This window comes from Amphiura filiformis, chromosome 2 (assembly GCF_039555335.1).
Source record: "Amphiura filiformis chromosome 2, Afil_fr2py, whole genome shotgun sequence".
Taxonomy (NCBI): Eukaryota; Metazoa; Echinodermata; class Ophiuroidea; order Amphilepidida; family Amphiuridae; genus Amphiura; species Amphiura filiformis.
This window is the reverse complement of record NC_092629.1, coordinates 69,983,332-69,999,891: the sequence shown is the minus strand read 5'-3', so window position 1 is coordinate 69,999,891 and position 16,560 is coordinate 69,983,332. Positions and strand designations below refer to the sequence as shown.

At 35.0% G+C, this 16,560-nt stretch overlaps 1 protein-coding gene and 1 long non-coding RNA gene across 2 annotated transcripts; both read right to left on the bottom strand.

Annotated features, from left to right (window-relative positions):
* Nucleotides 1-5,969: 5,969 nt before the first annotated feature.
* On the bottom strand, nucleotides 5,970-11,503 carry LOC140142458 (adhesion G-protein coupled receptor D1-like). Its single transcript, XM_072164446.1, has 6 exons — nucleotides 11,426-11,503; nucleotides 11,016-11,101; nucleotides 10,206-10,326; nucleotides 9,930-9,971; nucleotides 6,582-6,641; nucleotides 5,970-6,026 (listed from the first exon to the last, which is right to left on the bottom strand). The coding sequence occupies exons 1-6, from the start codon at nucleotides 11,501-11,503 to the stop codon at nucleotides 5,970-5,972; spliced, it is 444 nt and encodes a 147-aa protein (XP_072020547.1).
* Nucleotides 11,504-12,998: 1,495 nt separating this feature from the next.
* On the bottom strand, nucleotides 12,999-15,324 carry LOC140136721 (uncharacterized). The gene is made up of 3 exons (XR_011856754.1): nucleotides 15,227-15,324; nucleotides 14,582-14,693; nucleotides 12,999-13,146 (listed from the first exon to the last, which is right to left on the bottom strand). It is a non-coding gene; the product is annotated as an uncharacterized lncRNA (long non-coding RNA).
* Nucleotides 15,325-16,560: the final 1,236 nt, after the last annotated feature.

The window sequence follows — 16,560 nt, the reverse complement described above, 5'->3', positions numbered from 1 at the left end:
GACTCTTGAGGCAAGAAGGGTCTGACCTTTCTAATAACTCCATTATATTTAGAAATAATTTTAGAAACATGTTTAGTGTGAGAGGTCCATGACAAATTATGATCAATGAGTATTCCAAGGAATTTGGTGGTCTGAACTTTTGGATGGGTGTATTATTAATTTTAATATCAATTTCAATATCAGGTTTGTTATTATGTTTATTTTTGAAAATAATATAATTAGTTTTTTTAATGTTTAATGATAATTTATTTAGTTTAAACCAATTTGAAATATGATTAAGTTCATTATTAACTATTATTTCTAGTGTCTTAGGGTTTTGATGTGAGAAAAGGATATTCGTGTCATCGGCAAACAAAATAAAATGGGGTTCTTTAGAACAAAGTGGGAGATCATTAATATATAAAAGAAATAATAACGGTCCTAGAATCGATCCTTGAGGAACTCCGCAATTGATATCTGCAGGAGTAGAGAGGGCATTATTAAAGGAAACCTGTTGTTGTCTTCCAGATAGGTAGCTCTTAACCCAATCATTAGCAAGACCTCTGATACCATATTTATTGAGTTTGTCAAGAAGAATGTCATGGTTTATGGTGTCAAAGGCCTTGCTAAGATCTAGGAATATGCCAATTGTGTGAAGTTTGTTGTCCAGGTTGTCCGTTATTTTACAATAAAGTTCGTTAATAGCCATGTATGTGGATCTCTTAGGCCTAAAGCCAAACTGATGGGGAGTTAGAATGTTATGATGCTCAATGAAGTTAAAGATCCGTGCATAGACAATTTTTTTTTTTTTTTTGGAGATAGATGGAAGGATTGATATAGGCCTATAGTTGGTGACATCATGTTTATTATCTGCTTTAAAAATGGGTGTTACATTAGCATGTTTTAGTGCAGTAGGGACAGTTCCTGAGGCAATAGATAAATTGAAGATATGGGAGAGGACACCACAAATGGATGGAATTATTTGTTTTAGAAGATTATTACTTATGTCATCAGTTCCACTACTGTTGCTATTTTTAAATCAGATGTTAATTTAACAAGTTCTTCTGGAGATGTAGGATGCATAAAAAGTGAATTGGGGTTTGAATAAGACGACAGGGGAGGTTTAAAGTCAGTAGGTGGATCAGATATCTTACTAGCAAGGTTGATGCCAATATTGGCAAAAAAATTATTAAAGTGTTCAGCAATAGTTTGATTATCAGTTATTCGTTGACCTTCATTATTGTTAAAGAAATCAGGGATTTAGTTTTTTATTACGACCAAGTTAATTATTTAAAGTTTTCCACATTTCTTTAGTAGTATGGTTATTGTTTTCAATTTTTGAGGTGATGTGTAATTTTTACTAAGACGAAGTAGAAGGTTTAGATGGTTACGATAGTTTTTATATTTTAGTTTATTATCATTTGATGGGTTTAGAATGTAAGCTTTATATAACTTATCTTTTGTTTGGAGCGATTTAATTAGTCCTTTAGTTACCCAAGATTTTTTGGGTGAGTTACGTTTAGATATTATATTAGTTTTAATTGGACAATGTATGTTCAGAAGTGTAGATAATTTAGAATTAAATCTGTTGTAGGCCTCGTCTGGATCTAGTATGTTGGTTAACTGATACCAATCAACAAGGGACAATGCGTTGTTTAGACCTTTGATATTGTTAGGTTTCATATGCCGTGTTTTCTTTATTACAGGTGTGCGTGGTACTGCGTTAGGCCTACATGTTTTTTGTTGGGTGAGGAAAATAGGGAAATGGTCTGAAAGGTCGGTGACAATAATACCGGAGTTGATTTGGGATAAAATGTCATTGGTGAAAATGTTGTCAATCAAGGTCGCGCTGGTATGTCCATGGATGTTGGTTTTAATGCGGGTTGGTCGATCAATTGATGGGATAAAATCATGGGAATAAAGTATGTTAAGAAAGTCACTAACTTTGGGATCGGTATCATGTACGAGCAAATCTAAGTTGAAGTCACCCATCAGGTAACAGGGGTTTTTTTCATTGGAAATGGTGTTCAGGGTATTGCTCAGTTGATCTAAAAATCACTGTGAATAACGTACTCGGGTTTGTAAAGGATACCGATGATGGTTTTTGTAGAATTTTGGGACACCTCAATGAAGAGAGAATCGCAATCTGCACAGTCAAGGGAAAGGTCGGGTCTAAGGCAATAATTTATATCATTGTTGATAAAAAAAGAGACACCACCTCCACGACGGTTTGGACGAACACAGTTCTCCCTTGAGTAATTATCAATGTCAATCAATGCAGCCTCATCTTCAGAGTTAAACCAGGTTTCCGAAAAACCATATATGTTAAAGTGATGGTCCAAGGAGGCCAAATAGTTAACAATGTCGTTGGAATGTTTGTTGAGACTGCATGCGTTATGGTGAAACAAGGACAGGGTACATGTATTGATAGGGGATCGTGAGTATTTATATTTTCATTGGTGTAGTACTGGCAAGGAATATCTTTGGGGCTGGTAACATCGGTGCTATCAAGAAACTTATCAAACGGGTGCAGAGAGCTGTCAAAGGCAAAGGGTTGGAAAATAGAGTTAGATAAGGAGTCGGACATAACAAGTATACAAAACAAATAGACTTAATATATTACTTAAAAAAAAGAAGCAAATTAATTTGCAAAAATATCTGAATTAAAACAAAAAATATAATTTGGATCAAGCGAGTGAGCATCTCGCTAAAAATGGAATATAATGAAAATAACTTAATGACATTAATTAATTAATGAAATATCTGTCCTCAAGCGGATCTTCAGAGTACAACATTAAAGAAGGTTATTCATGTGCCGATACATATGGATAGGAAGTAATCACACAATCTTAGAATGCCGATGTTAATATACAATAGAGGTTGTGCATATTACATATCATACCGTAAATATGGCATACAAGGAGGGCTTGTGAAAAAACGCGTGTCAGTTACCCATACTAGGCGGCACATGGTAACTTGTAACCAGGATCAAAGAGGGGGTGAAAAAGTCAAATGCTTTATAACTATGAGCATACAGGGTGACACATACATGTAGGGTGAGTTGTGGGCGGCACATAGAAGAAGCCTGTGACTTGTGGGAGGCACATACAAAAGTAGGAAGAAGAGAGAAAAACCTGCATAGTGGCTTGTAGTAGCCATGAGAAAAGAGGGGTGAAAAGTACAACAGAAGTTATAACTATAATATGCCTACAGGGTGACCTATACAAGGAGGGCGGCTAGTGAGGCAGCACATGAATGGAAGGGTGGCTTGTAACAGGAGCTATCAGGAGTAAAATTGAGGGATGGAGGAGAAAAAAAAACGCTTGATGGTCATCTATAAAGTACATCACATCGTGACTTTTACTTGTAATCATGAGAAAAGGTGGATGGGGGTTGAAAAGTAAATCGTTCACCTAATGTCTTCAATTGGGCCTTCATTTTACAAATTTTCCAACTTCTCGGGGGGGGGCTTCCTCCTGAGGCACCCCCTGCGTATGGATAAACAAGTGCCTGTTTTCGCTTTTCCTTTTTCACACCAGTACACTTTAACTAAATAACAAGGCATATGATAAAAGTGAATAATGGTCCTCGAATGGCTTCAATTGTGCCTTCATTTTCGCACATTTTTTACTACAACTTTACACAATAATAGTACCAAAAGCCCCTCCGTATGTTTAAACAAGTGCACGTTTTCGCATCTCTTTTGGCCACCCGTACACTTGAATCATTTTAAGTTCAGAATGTTTCTCAAATTGGCCCATCTGACTGCTCTCTCGGCATCCAACACTGATTGGGGATGTTGTGTATTGGGGTATGTGTGTATGTGTGGGGGTGTGTGTGTGGGGGGGGTGGTGGTGTAGGCCGTCATCCTGTATCCTTTCTTCAGGGCGGATAAAACCTATAAAAAAAATCTCAGCTTTTTAATTTGAAAATTAATAATTATAACATGGCTCTAGTGCTCGCTTTCATGTCCCTCTAGTGATCATATTGCGTAATCCTAACTAAGGCAATATGCTTGAAGTGTCACTAGAATTGGTCCAAATAATAGGACTTATTATATTATAGTTCATAAATCCACATATCTCGATGCATAGCCAGCCTGCCTGTGATTGACGTTATTAAGGCCTTAATAAAGATTTTACAAGAAACAATTACAATAAAAGCTACCTGGCTATTTCTGCCACTGGTACTTTGTAACAATTCAAAATATTTCACATAGCTCGATGGTCATCCTGTATAATACAAGAACATCTACCAGTTTTGTAATGTTTACATTTAATTGCATCAATTTCTATTTTCCCCTTTATTAATTTATTATATTTTTTCCTTCTGGGAACTTTGACAGAAAAGTGCTAGTGCATTGAAAGGTTTACCCAGGATAAAATAAATACATTTTTTGTTTGTTTTATGTTATTAGGTGAAAATGTATTGTCAATGATAATACCATGTTGAAAATTAAAATTAAGTTCTTATCTTCACTTTGCCCATTCATACTTATTACATTATGTATCATGTAATTTTGCATTTCTTAGAAACATTCAGATATATCATCGTATATCCACATTACATTATAGTATTCTTTTATATCAAACTATATTTGATAAATTTGTTTTATATACAAGCTCTTTGTTTTTATACATATAAATAATTTATACAAAATTTAAAATATACAACACAACATGTGTCATTATCAGCTATTATCCATACAGTTGTTATATGTAAACATATTATACACTACTTTAATATATACAATTGATTGCACTTGGGTTTCTCTCACATCTTTTAATCGCAACAACACGATCTATTTCAATACATTATATTGTTCCCCTGATCAAAAGTATGTGTTGATCTAACATAATATACTCACAGGAGTGATATATTCACGATCAACAAAATACTATTGATGATAGTATTGAACATGGTCATACGTCACAAATACAGGGCTCAAGATAAATAAGGTACCAGATACTTATGTTTGTATTGCTATGCTAAATACACTTAAATATGTAATTTTCTCATCTTTAATTTCAGATATTGTTGACTGAAACTGATTAAGTAACCAACTTATGAAAGAAAAACAATTGTCATCTTTGAAAACAAATTTTTCATTTTTTTATCTTTGATGCGTTATGTTATTAATTTGCATGCATATAGCTCTAAACAAAATGACCCATTTTTAATGGGTTGAGAACGGTGGTTTAAAACAAGTGTTGCGTGCAGGCATTCTGAAAATGCTTAATTTGCATATTTTAATTTCTGCGATGATATTGTTGTGTTTTAATCTTTCTCAAGTTTTCCCAAACTATTTTCAGGCAGTAATGTCTTGACTTTACAATAAAAGAATAGTGCGTAAACCTTTCAAATTTCTTGATATTTTGGCAATAGAATCTTGTAAAGGATTTGGTACCTTTTCTATATATATATATATTGTACATTAAATTTCTTATTTTTCAAATGTTTGATACAATAACATTTATAACAGTTTTCATATGCAGGTATATATTGTTTTTACATGCAGATAATTATACGTGTATACACAATACGTAGCAGCTAAAATTTGAATATCTATACAGTCATTCTGTTTACACTTGTTATGCTACTTTTTTTTTCTTTTTTTTTTTTTTCTTTTTTTTTTTTGGCATGCAAGCCCAGTGACTTCGAGTCTAAATTTAATATACCCACATACTTTTATCAAAGGACACATAATATAAATTATGTACACAATTTGATGGTCAACTACAGAAACAATGACTTCGATTGCTTAAGTTTATAATCTATAAACTGAATATTCATCTCATTGTAACATGATCAAGATAAATGATGCTAATGTCAAATATACTGATTATTGTTACACCAGTTACTAGTGCTTTAAAACTGCTATGTTTGATGCAAACAACATGCAAATTAAACTCTATGTTACTAGTTAGGCTACATATTAGCGACATTAGACTCATTTCAATTGTTCATGTCACATTTATGGACATCTATCATTAGTCATCTGTCGTATCTATAGGGTCATCCGCTGGTCGGACATTTATCCTTCGAAGCTACAAAATAGAAGAGAAATTATAATAAAGTTATCATTAATTGAAATACTTTTTCTTTAAATGTAATATATTTTATAATAGTCGAGATGTATTTTCAGTTTCTAACCTCTGGCTATAATTCATCCATATTTTTGTGTACAAAAAATAGGACTACCACCATTATTTGTGACCTCTCCCCAAGAAAATGACACCCATCCCAAAGAATGTTATTTATAGATGTTGGGTTTGTGCCGATTTGTTGTCATTTTGAGCGCACTTTGTTTGATAATTTAATACGAACGATGTAATTAAATCTTTCCGTTTGGTATAAAGTTTAGTTTTTTAGTTAGCATGGTTAGTGGACTGAGCTTTCGATCTTTGTAGAATCGTCACCATGGTCACAAGACTTTGTCTATAATAAATATTCTGGGATCGCAAGTTTTTTTCTCTCTTTTTATATACATTTACCTATTTTCTATTTTTTATATTGTTTATAATCTTGATATATATTCATTTATTATCTATGAATGGTGCTTTTTGTAATACCTTAATAATTAGTATGATATATTGGCTTACATTTATATGTTCGACACGTCCATTTCTTCTACTCCATTCGCTCTTCAATGCATTACGAACCTGAAATTAATAACGAAAGTTAATAAATTCCGTTTTTTAAAGTTGCAAATCTTTTAAAAACGAGATTGTCTCAGCAGCAGGGGACATTAGGCTGTCATGTGCATCTAGGTGTAGAGGCTTATCCTCTTATTCCCACTTGAGCATTCTCAAGTACACTTAAAGTTTTTTGGTCTCCTGGTCAATTCAGTTTTAATTTAGGGGTTGTTGTTATGTTGTTATAGCAACAAGCTCAGTTTTTCTGTCCAGTCAGCTGTCACTTTAGTGGTGTGCAGCCATTCAGGTTTCATTTCTTTGTTATGTCCATAGTTCTCCTAGTGATGCACTTGCAATTGTTCCTTCGATCTTGATGAACCAACAAATCCCACCCACCCTCCCAAAAGCTGGAAGGGTGAATCAGTTAACTAAATATGTTTAAAGATACTCCAATAAAATGGTGTCCAATTATGCTGCTTTATGCTTAAAAATAGAGGCTTTGTATGGAATTTCTTCAAATCTTGAAGAATATCATTAGTAGATTGTCTCCACTTTCTACTGCGTTTTATAGAAGGGAATGAATGCTTTGTATGGAGTTTCTTCAAAACCTGAAGAATCTCGTCAGTAGATTGTCTCCACTTTCTACTGCGTTTTATGGTATTGATTGGTTTTATTGGGCTATTGAATGCTTTGTATGGAGTTTCTTCAAAACCTGAAGAATCTCGTCAGTAGATTGTCTCCACTTTCTACTGCGTTTTATGGTATTGATTGGTTTTATTGGGCTATCGAATGCTTTGTATGGAGTTTCTTCAAATCCTGAAGAATCTCGTCAGTAGATTGTCTCCACTTTCTACTGCGTTTTATGGTATTGTTTGGTTTTATTGTGCTATTGATTGCTTTGAATGGAGTTTCTTCAAAACCTGAAGAATCTCGTCAGTAGATTGTCTTCACTTTCTACTGCGTTTTATGGTATTGAATGGTTTTATTGGGCTATTGAAAGCTTTGTATGGAGTTTCTTCAAAACCTGAAGAATCTCGTCAGTAGATTGTCTCCACTTTCTACTGCGTTTTATGGTATTGATTGGTTTTATTGGGCTATCGAATGCTTTGTATGGAGTTTCTTCAAATCCTGAAGAATCTCGTCAGTAGATTGTCTCCACTTTCTACTGCGTTTTATGGTATTGGTTGGTTTTATTGTGCTATTGATTGCTTTGAATGGAGTTTCTTCAAAACCTGAAGAATCTCGTCAGTAGATTGTCTCCACTTTCTACTGCGTTTTATGGTATTGAATGGTTTTATTGGGCTATTGAAAGCTTTGTATGGAGTTTCTTCAAAACCTGAAGAATCTCGTCAGTAGATTGTCTCCACTTTCTACTGCGTTTTATGGTATTTGTTGGTTTTATTGGGCTATTGATTGCTTTGTATAGAGTTTCTTCAAAACCTGAAGAATCTCGTCAGTAGATTGTCTCCACTTTCTACTGCGTTTTATGGTATTGAATGGGTTTATTGGGCTATTGAAAGCTTTGTAAGGAGTTTCTTCAAAACCTGAAGAATCTCGTAAGTAGATTGTCTCCACTTTCTACTGCGTTTTTATAGAGGGTGGTGGAGTTTCTTCAAAACCTGAAGAATCTCGTCAGTAGATTGTCTCCACTTTCTACTGCGTTTTTATTGAGGGTGGTGGAGTTTCTTCAAAACCTGAAGAATCTCGTCAGTAGATTGTCTCCATTTTCTTCTGCGTTTTATAGTGGGCTATTGGTTGCCTTCATGCTTTCCTCCCTTTCTACTGCGTTTTTATACCAGGGTTATAAATGCGTTGTTGCTTATTTGGAGTATCTTTATTTACTTGGTTGTAAATAACGGTGGATTTAATATATTATATATCAGTAAATGGTTTAAGCATTTACGCCAGATCTTGGTGAATACAAAATGTTCGTTTGCTAGTGTTGGCATTGTTTATTCTTTTGGAGATTTCTAATTATTTAATTGCGGTTAAAAATGCTGTTTTCCAATCCAATCCTCTGTTTGATCCAAAGATGTATCTGTTTAAGATATGCTTAAGATTTGATTAAGATGAAATTGGTTAAATGTGATTCAGAAGTCAACTTTTGTTTGTCCAGCCTGTATGGTTGGCTTGTACACATTTTGCCAATAATTTGTGTGTTTATTGATTTATATGAAGATAATCAATAATTCCAAATGCTTGCTGCAATTAATTATCTCAATGTATATAATTTGTTTAATTGATATGAAATCTGTTATTATCTCAATATAGTCTTAATTTCTATGAGATTGTGAAATTATTATAAATAAGCTTATGTGTATTAAATGGTCCTCATGATCGTGGGGCAATGCGGAGTCTATTCTTTGCATTGTTGTGCTTTCCTGCTGTCTCGAGACAATTAATATTATGTTTAGATCTGAGTATAGCGCTGGACAGTATATACCAACACTACTTGAAGGCGATTTAGAAACAAAAGGAATCACATTATGTCTTTATTATAAACAAATCCAATTAAAATCCTACATCATAGCACTTTCTCAAATTAAAAAAGTGCTACGAGAAAAGGAAACTGCTACAGTGTAGCACGACAGGTCATTGTGGGTATGTTTAGCACCATTTTACCCAATATTCACTTGGATTGGTTACAAATGATATCTATTGACCATCCTGATGAGCATGGTTATGGAACTAAAATAATTGTCATTGGGTAGGAAAACCTCCTATGTACTTGTGGCCCTTGAATATGTTTTAAAACAAAACTGCCCAGAGGTAACATAAGAGGTTTTGCTTTAAATATGTTCATACTGTGCTTTGTACCTAACATTGAGGTTTGTAACAAAATAATCTGATTTAAAAAAAATTGAATTAATTTGCATTAGTGGTTTTGATATGAGAAGCATCAATGTGTTTCTCACCGGCCCATAGAACAGTATACTGGTATCCCATCATGAGGGATGGTCACTTTTTCGTTTGTAAAAGCTAAACGGAACATATTGCAGGCTTAAAATATCGCTGAGAGAATGAGACAAATATGAGCTTTATTCTGATGCCAAAATGTTGATAGGATAAAGTGTGGGGATGAGGATGTCGATCTGTCACACTTCTTTAATTAGCATTTGTTTATGTTGCGTATGATATGTGTACAAAACGTGTAAAAACTGTTGTTTCATCTGTTGTTTGTGTCTTGAACGCAAGTGGTTTGTATTTGTCTGCTACTTTTTCCGTGTTGTACACCAATTTTGACAATTTTCTCAAAGAAAATTTGAATTGTGAATTAAAATCCTTTTACGGGTTGTTGGAGTTAAAACTACGTACCTCTGAGTTAACATAGCAGGTGACGAAAACCAGATACATCCCCTGCATTAAACAGAAAATAATATTGACACGTGTGTAAACATCTTATGTGTACAGACATGCAAACACCTAAAAGAGACAAATATACATATTATTCTATATTATGAAATATAAATAGCAGTCTAACAATGGTCTCCACCATGTCAAGCAAGTTTATACGACACTCTTTTGAAACATGCAAGATATGGCTTGAGGTTTCCTCATTGATAAACGTCTAAACCCGGTATCCACACTCACCTGCAATGCACTCAGTAAATCAAAAACGTACGCGACGTTTATGTTGGTGTTGCCAAGGAGCCCAATCAGCCAAGTTACTCCAACCATTGGCAGTAACAAGACTGTACTTCGCAGTCCAATTCTGTTGAAGAAATAGAACAACATGACATTGCTTAGGCGTAGCTATGTTTTGACATTGCTTAGGGATGCACCATTAGATTCTCAGGGGGGGGCATGGGAGTTTGGGTCAGGCAGAATTTTTTTTTTCGCCTCCGAGAGCACCAAATTTTTTTTTCGCCGCCTTTTTTTTTCAATTTTAATGTAAATTTTTATACAAAGTTGGGTGGGGGACAATTTTTTTTTACTCATCAGTGAGGCAAAATATTTTTTTTCGTCTCACTAGTGAGCAAAGTTTTTTTTTCGTCTCACTAGTGGGCGAAGTTTTTTTCAAAAACTCCCATGCCCCCCCCTCGAAATCTAATGGTGCGCCCCTTAGGCGTAGCTATGTTTTAAGTGCTAAATAAACAAAAAATACAATTTTTGTGATTTTGGGTTAAGAATTTACTTACTGCTTGTATTATTTTTTCCATAACATGGTGTGATCCAATCAGACTAAAAGAGACAATTCTGAATATTGTCTTATCACCATCTACTCAGTAACTTAGCAAATTTTACTGAAATTCTGATGTCACTAGGACACATGGTTACGAAGGTATGACTATTTGCGTGCATTTCAAATTGATAATTGCTACCTTTGAATAAATTGAATGATCTTGTCACCCTAATGGCTTTGGAACCAAATTTTTCATATGTTCTAGGTCGATAACCTACCTGATGGAATGAATTCCGTCCTGTTTATCAGCCTCAGCTACTCCCAAGGTTTTGCACACGATGATCACTAGGATTACTAAGTTGATCTAAATGATAATAATAATAATACTAATAAGGTCATATAAATTGATAATAATAATAATAATAACAACAACAACAATAACAGCAGCACACACACACACACAAGTTATGAAAAGTAGAGGTGGACAAGAAACGGCCCAAGTGCCAGCTACATTTGCGTGGTTAAGCCGTAAATTATCAAAATATTGCTATCGTTCACTATTTGATCAGGAATGATACTTCTTGAACATTTAAAGTATCAAATATTACTATTTAAGCTGGTAATTAAGTTTAAAAAATGTCGCTAGTGTCCTTTACGATAGTCTTGCACCCCTGAGCCAAATACTTACCGTCAGAATGGCGATTACAGGGGCGATGAAGGCCCAAATAAACTGTCCTGTCAACCAGCATCTAATGAGAACAACCATAAAGGGCGACGTATGAATTGATTTATTATAGAAGACCAATTATCGCCATTCATTCATTTTAATAACAGTGAACTCCGAATCTTAACAACAACTCGATTTATTTAGCTACATTGGTCCCAGGTATGACAAATATTCAAATTAAAACATGGATTTTACTACTGATCTGAGCACTATGTTTTTAGATTGTCCGTGTTGATTAAGTAGTGCAACTCAATATAGTCGCATTGGCAACCTTTATAATATAATATAAATTGTCATAAGACAATAATACACTATAATAAAAGGTCATACAATGACCATACACATTCTGGTTATACTATACCTTTTGTGGTCGTGCAAATGTTCTCTACCAATTGAAGCTGTAATGGTGGTCATTAGTATAGGCACACCTGATTAAGTAAAATACAAAGTTTTGTGTGAAGTTCATGAAGTTGATGTATTGTGTTCATGGAGATATTTAGCATAAAGTTACCATAGTTTAGAAACACACCATTTCATGTAATACAAAATAAGAAAGCGATGGTGCTAAGTTCAGCTAAAGAAGAGTGTTAATCTTCTTCACTAGTAATACTGGGCTATTCCCGTTGAAATATAATTCAAATGACCTCATCCGTTCAGGTAAACCCATTTGAAATTCACATTCCTGTGTGGGAGACTAAGGCTTACATCTTCCATGTAGCCCGTTGTTTCTTTGATTCCTGCTTAGGTCGAACCCGGAATTCTTGCGGAAAATTACTTGCCTCATTCTTTTCGAAGTGCCAATCTTTATCCTCGGTACATGTTAATTTTGGGCTTTTAATTGTTATATGAGCGAAAGCGGAAATGTTTGCTTATTTGAACCTTCACTGAACATTTTTCACATGCAATATTTAGTGAGGGAAATGAGTTATTGCGCTGCTTCAAAATAATAGGCCAAAATTACTGTCGCTCCATTGAACTGACAAGCTCTGACAGTATGTCTTGTTTTTCCCTTTTGGTCGGCCATGACCACCCCTCCCCACCCATTATCCCGCCCTTTTGGCCTGCCCTTATTACAGTCTCACGGGACACATATTTATTTTACAGTCCCTTTGACCATCGAGTGAAACATTTGTCGGTTTTAGATTGCTTTCATTTCTTTAGAATGATGACTTCTATAATGTGATTTTAAGTACAGTTCCGAGCTACGCATCGTGAACCACGTACCAGAAAAAACAACAGATCACATGAAGGGATCCAGTTTTTGGTAATAACTAAAGAAAATATAATCATAGCACGGGAAAAGAACGGCTTAAACTACTCAATGTACTACGATATATTACCTGCAAACAAACTCATATAGCAATTGCTGGTGTTAACTCAAGAAATCGGAGAATGGCGCCAACACGGGAATCAAAACCTCAACTAGCAACTCAATGCATGCTAGAAAGACGCATTGTGATTATTGTGGTCTTAAGTTTTCCCCGGAATTCGCTAGTATCGTTTGTCTTTTATTTATTCATGCCCTTACCCCAGCTAATAACGATGTAAGCAACTCTAAAATTTCTCTCGATCCCGAAAACGAGCACTATCATACGGTAAAGATGCAGAGCTTCGACGAGCATGCAACAAAAAACTGACATGAGCATGTTATACCGCAAGATGGTTACTGCAAGACAGGCGATCTGATGAAAAAGAACACCAGAGCATAACATATAACATGAAACAGCAGATTTATTTATATCAAATAGCAGAGTATAGCTCTGAACGAGATGATATAACTAATATATACCGGTATTTATTTCATGGTAATATGTGTAATGAGCGTCAGACATAAGCCAGCACCATACGGAAGAACGGAGCACCCGCGCCACTGTTTCACAGATGTTGAATAGACATGTTCGAAACCGTAATTAATAAAACATCACAATTAAATGTTTTTAGACTTGTTTTGCCAAATTAAGATCCATTGACTTGCCTGACCTCTTGTATCGAGCACTTGAGTTTTTTTTTTTATTATTGCTATATATGGGTGGACTTTATTAACATAATTCCATAATAATCAAGACACATTAAGGTTACGGAGGAAATATGAAGGAAATGACTGAAAGCCACTAAGGCTTTGATATGTTCATTCCTATTTAGAAAATAAACATGAAAAATGTTGAGACTTTTAAAAATAATGAAATCGACCATGAGAAGAGCTATTCAAAACTTTAGTAAATATTCTACTAATGTTTCTTGAGCATTAATTTCATGTACTTTTTTAATGACTTACAGCAACTACACTAAGCCAAAAAAGAAATTTATAATATTTCACAAGGTCATATCTTAAAATCCTGTCCATCAAAATTAACCAAAATTACACACAGGATTGCCTCAATACTCTACTCTAAACACATGTTAGTAACCAATCAGTTGGCCAACTGACACAACCGCAAAATGCACTGATATGGAACAATTTCTTAGACCACATTCGCAGCCCTATTGGCATCCAGCAAAAGAAATCTGTGAGAATGGCATCTTGAATCACAGGTCACATCCAACAATTTTAACAACATTAAGTTAAAAACATTAAAGAGAGTCAAAACAAACTTACCAGGATCATCGTGTCACATGTCCAAACAAATAATGAAGTCCTTAAGTAACGGGAAGTATGGGGCAATCTTCCCCAGGATATCATCAGGAACTTGGTTGGAAGCATGAGAAGCAGGTGCACAGCATGCATGCAAGCGCACGGTGGACACGGTGGACCGTTACTAAAGGACTTCATTATTTGTTTGGACATGTGACATAATGATCCTGGTAAGTTTGTGATCTGTTTGTATCGGTTGGTAAGTTTGTGACCTGTGATTCAAGATGCTATTCTCACAGATTTCGTTTGCTAGGTGTCAATAGGGCTGTAAATGTGGTCCGGGAAGCTGTTCCATATCAGTGCATTTTGCTATTGTGTCAGTTGACCAACTGATTGGTTACTAACATGTGTTTAGAGTAGAGTATTGAGGCAATCCTGTGTGTAATTTTGGTTAATTTTGATGGACAGGATTTTAAGATATGACCTTGCGAAATATTATAAGTTTCTTTTTTGGCTTAGTGTATTATGTGCAATTCATTACATACCTGATTCGATTTTGCGCTGCTGCTTGCAAGGGTCATAAAGTACGCTAATGCCATTGCAACCATCAGGTTGGCATGGATCAAGATCCTTTCCTTGTCCAAGGATGTTCGTTTCCTACGTAAATACATTATGGAGAAAAGGATATTAACAATATAGTATTTTATTTGTATTTGTATTTGTATTGTAGTTTTTATGAATTAAAATTGAGCTTTATATTTATCATGTATTTTTAACCCTATCCTAATACAGTCCCTAAAGTTTTTCATCCAACATACATGTATAACGCTCTTATAATACTCTCACACGACTTAAGCTAATTGTAGATCCATCTTTTGCGCTTATTTTAAGTTTAACCCACCATATTACCCGGTGGTATTAGCCCAAACGTCAACATTAAGGTGGGATGGTCTACAGAAAAATGCATAGGATTCTACACTAAAATACATGATCTTCATTCTGCTCTTGTCAGATTATTCTGAGGTGTTAAGCTATGTTAAGATAGACATTGCCTTTCATATCTGTAGCAAAACTTAACAATATTGCTTTAGGATTAGATCAATTTTAATTAAGATGTATTATTCAGTACAATTTCCATGATTATTAATACTATAATTATTATTATCTTAAACGAAACAAAGTCTACTTACCACAAGATTGCACAGATGACCAAACCAATACATAATGCGGCGAGAGAAGTACCAATGAGAACCTTTACCAACTTGTCTATCACGGGTGAGTAATTATTGGTAACACCCTATATAAATGGCGGGTAAAATATATATTTTGATCATTTTGTAGGTTAAACATAAAACGCGTGTATGGTTTCAAGGTACAATAATGGCAATACACATGATTTCGTATTCGTAACCTGCAAACAGACATGATTTGATGATGATAATAGTGTAATTATCTGAAATAATATGGAAGGGGAATCAGTTAGAAAGACATCGAACTATAGATGAACTAAATCCTAACCCCCTCCCCAAAATACCACAAAATAACACAGGGTGGGAGGGACAACACGCGTAGGGCACCCGGCCAAGCCCACATCAAGATCGTTTGGGTTAATAAGGCATACGGTCAAAAAGTGACCATCCTAAAATATGACCAAAAACACCATGCAATCGGTGTTCAAGGTTTTAGGCCAACTACGATTATTGTGGAGGTATAATCACGTCCAGGGAGAGGTAACATAATCCCGTTCATGCCATAACTAAACCAGCAACCAAACGGTGGTGGTCAACGTCATTTAATGAGGCAACAACCTGTTACAGCGCCAATATCGTAAAATGACAATGTGACGGCAACACTGCCTGGACGTTGGACGTAATATTTTGGCCAGAGCTGAGGTGCGTTTTTGGCTCTATTGGCCCTCCCAGAAAAAACGTGCACAAAATATATTTCCCAGTGCAAAGTATGATGAAAATAAACAATTTTGGATTAATACTGGATGGAAAAAAAATTGACTACGCCGGGTATTGAACTCGGACCACCCGGTTCTGAGGCGAGAGTGCTAACCATTATACCAGCTAACCAATGTTACACACATGTAAATTTTCAGGTATATATCATAGTACATATCATAGTCACACGCGAAAAAGAAAATATACTTTACAATTGAATGTACTATTACACCCCAACGGATTTAGACTAGTAACATACTACTTGATAACATAAACACTTTGGGAATCATTTGTCATAGTTTTGCGCTTACATGTTAACCACGACATCAAAATTAAGTCAATCACCCCCGCCCCGAACCATGCCAACACTACCCTGCAATGATACGCCTTCTAGTTTTTGACCCGACCACCCTCCTTTTTTTGCATGCTCAATAACCATATAAGGCTAAAAAAGAGAGTTTTATGGACTAGAATAATTAAATATCGCACTACAAAATGTGTATTAGGATAGGAATGCAGCATGGTGGTATTTTATGTTATGTGAAAGATGGTGTTGTTTTTAAAGAAAAATCTAATTT